Source organism: Rhodotorula graminis, assembly GCF_001329695.1.
Source record: "Rhodotorula graminis WP1 unplaced genomic scaffold RHOBAscaffold_7, whole genome shotgun sequence".
Classification (NCBI taxonomy): Eukaryota; Fungi; Basidiomycota; class Microbotryomycetes; order Sporidiobolales; family Sporidiobolaceae; genus Rhodotorula; species Rhodotorula graminis.
In genome coordinates, this window is record NW_017264934.1 from 399,895 (window position 1) to 402,287 (window position 2,393).

At 71.8% G+C, this 2,393-nt stretch overlaps 1 protein-coding gene across 1 annotated transcript; it reads right to left on the reverse strand.

Moving 5' to 3' along the window:
• Positions 1-281: 281 nt before the first annotated feature.
• Positions 282-2,283, reverse strand: RHOBADRAFT_53692 (uncharacterized protein; the record flags this gene model as incomplete). Its single annotated transcript, XM_018416962.1, has 3 exons — positions 1,607-2,283; positions 1,377-1,510; positions 282-1,273 (listed from the first exon to the last, which is right to left on the reverse strand). Exons 1-3 carry the CDS (start codon positions 1,933-1,935, stop codon positions 282-284), a joined length of 1,455 nt encoding a protein of 484 aa, XP_018270793.1. The 5' UTR covers positions 1,936-2,283.
• Between the last annotated feature and the right edge of the window lie 110 nt (positions 2,284-2,393).

Here is a 2,393-nt window from a genome sequence, read left to right on the forward strand (position 1 = left end):
CTCTGCAGGTGTGCGAGAGCACCCCCGCGAGACCGCAGTACGTGCGGCGGCCGCGGGGGGAGCACAGAGTCGAGCGAGCGAGCTCGTCTCGTTTGCGGGCGACGCACGAACGAGCCGACGTCCTCTTTTTCCTCGGGTGACGAGCACACAGAGGCAGTAGGACAAGGCTTGGCAACAGGCACTGCAGCTACAGAGCGAACCCAGACAGACACAGCCCCAACATTCCCTCTCGTTCACTCGCCCGTCCTCCTCCGAGCCGCGCTCGAGCCCCTCGTCCGCGCTCACCACTCATTCGCGCACTGCGCCCCTGCGCCCGCGCCGTACGCCGCCCAGTCTTGCTGCTGCGGCTGCACCGACGCACCGAGCGGCGCGAGCCCGTACGGCGCCGCCGCTCCCTCGTCGACCACCGCTCCCCCTCCCCCTGCTCCTCCTCCTCCGCCGCCGCTGCCGCCGCCGCTGCCGCCGCCGTCAACCATCTCCGCGACACGCACCACCGCCTCGTCCCCGCCGCCGAACGGGTCGTACGCGCCCGACCCACTCTCGACGCCCGCCGCGCCGCCGCCGCCGCCCCACGGCTGCTCGAGCGCGAGCGCGAGCGCAGGTTCAGGCGCGCCGTGCCGCTCGGGCGACGTCGTTACGCTCGTGCTCGTGCTCGTGCGCGCCGGCGTCGGCGGGAGCGGGAGCGGGAACGACGACATGCTGCCGAGGTACGGCGGCTGCTGCTGGTGCTGCTCGCCTGCACCAGCGACGAGTCGCGCGCCGCTCGCAGGCGACGAGTGGCTCGTGCCCGTGCCCGTGCCCGAGCCCGACCCGCCGCCGCCGCCGCCGCCGCCGCTCGCGCTCGCGCTGCCCGTCCCAGGCGACGTACCGCCTTCACCGCCCGTGCCAGCGCCGGCGCCGACAAGGTGCGCGAGCGCCGCGCCGGCCCCGCCGGCGCCGGCGCCGTCAAACACGGGCGGCGCGTTCGAGCCCGCCGGGTCGAACGTGAGCGGCGTGCCGTAGCTGTCGAACGTCCACGACGGCTTGCGCCCGCCGTGCCGGTGCTCGTGCGGGTGCGGGTGCTGGTGCTGGTGCTGGTGCGGGTGCTGGGCGCCGTTGGCGAGCGAGCCGGTGGCGGGATCGGGGTTGGCGAGGAGCGGTGGCGGCTGCTGTTGCTGCTGCTGCTGCTGGGGGTCGAGGAAGGGCGCGACGAGGTGCGACGTGGGGGGCTGCTGCTGATGCGGGTGGTACGAGTAGGCGGGCGGACCGGCAGCAGCGGCGGATTGGGCAGACACTGTGACGCGCTCGACGAGTCAGTGCGAGAGCTCGCGAGGGAAGGAGAGTAGGAGAAAGACAAGGAGAGAGGGAGAGAGAGAGAGAAAGGGCAGGCGACGCACGCTCGTAGTCGCCAAAAGCGGCGTACGGCGCCTGATCGGGCACCTTGCGCGCCTCGCGCGCCGCGTTGAGCTCGCGCAGCCGGTCGTTGGCGAGCGGCGTGAAGAAGCACGCGAGCTCGAGCGCGCGCGTGAACCTGCGTGTGGGAAGGCCGGTACGGCGTGAGCTCAAGTCGCTCGGCGGCTCGAGGGGAGAGGAAGGGAGAGAGAGAGAGAGAGAGAGCGGGACGCACCAGTCGAGCTCGACGTCGGTGAGGGCGCACTCGGCCGGCAACGGGCCAAAGTCGGTCGGCTCGCCCTCGCGCTGGGCGACCATGATCGTCCACCCAGGGAGCGCCTCGAGCTGCGTCACGAGGTGGTACACGCAGTGCTTGTCGAGCGAGTCGACAAACACCTTGGAGTAGAACGCGAGGAGCTTGAGGCACTTGCGCACGCGGCGCTCGCTCGTCATGACGAGGTCGTCGAGCGCCTGGCGGTCGTCGACCGTGAGGTCGAGCGTGCGCCGCTGCGTGTCGAGCCACACGTGCGCGAGGTGCACGACGTCGAGGAGGCGCTCGTCCATGCGCACGCCGATCAGGAGGTCGTAGTCGACCGAGTGGTGGTGGTCGTCGTCGTCGCCGGACCCAGACGGCGCAAACTCGAGCTGGACGAGGCGGCGGTGCAGGCGCTGGACGGCGGCGTGCGCCCGGTCGATGTAGGTCCACAGGTGCGGGATCGTCGTCAGGAAGCGCGTGTTGGGCCGGCGCGACGACGACACGTTGGCGAACGCGCGCTGGACCGCGCAGACAAAGTAGCCCGTCAGGCCGAGCGCGTGGTCGAGCTTGGCGCGCGTGACGGGGCCGCGCGCCGGGTCGAGGATGTCGTCCAGGAGCGGGCCGAGGTCCTCGTTGGCGAGGTCGGGAACGTGGACGCCTGCAGAGAGGGCGAGGGGGCGAGTGAGTCTCGATCGTCGCCCTCGAGCCGGCACGGTCGACAGGCCGAATCTCTCTATCCAGCCGGTACTGCGTGATTCCCAACGCC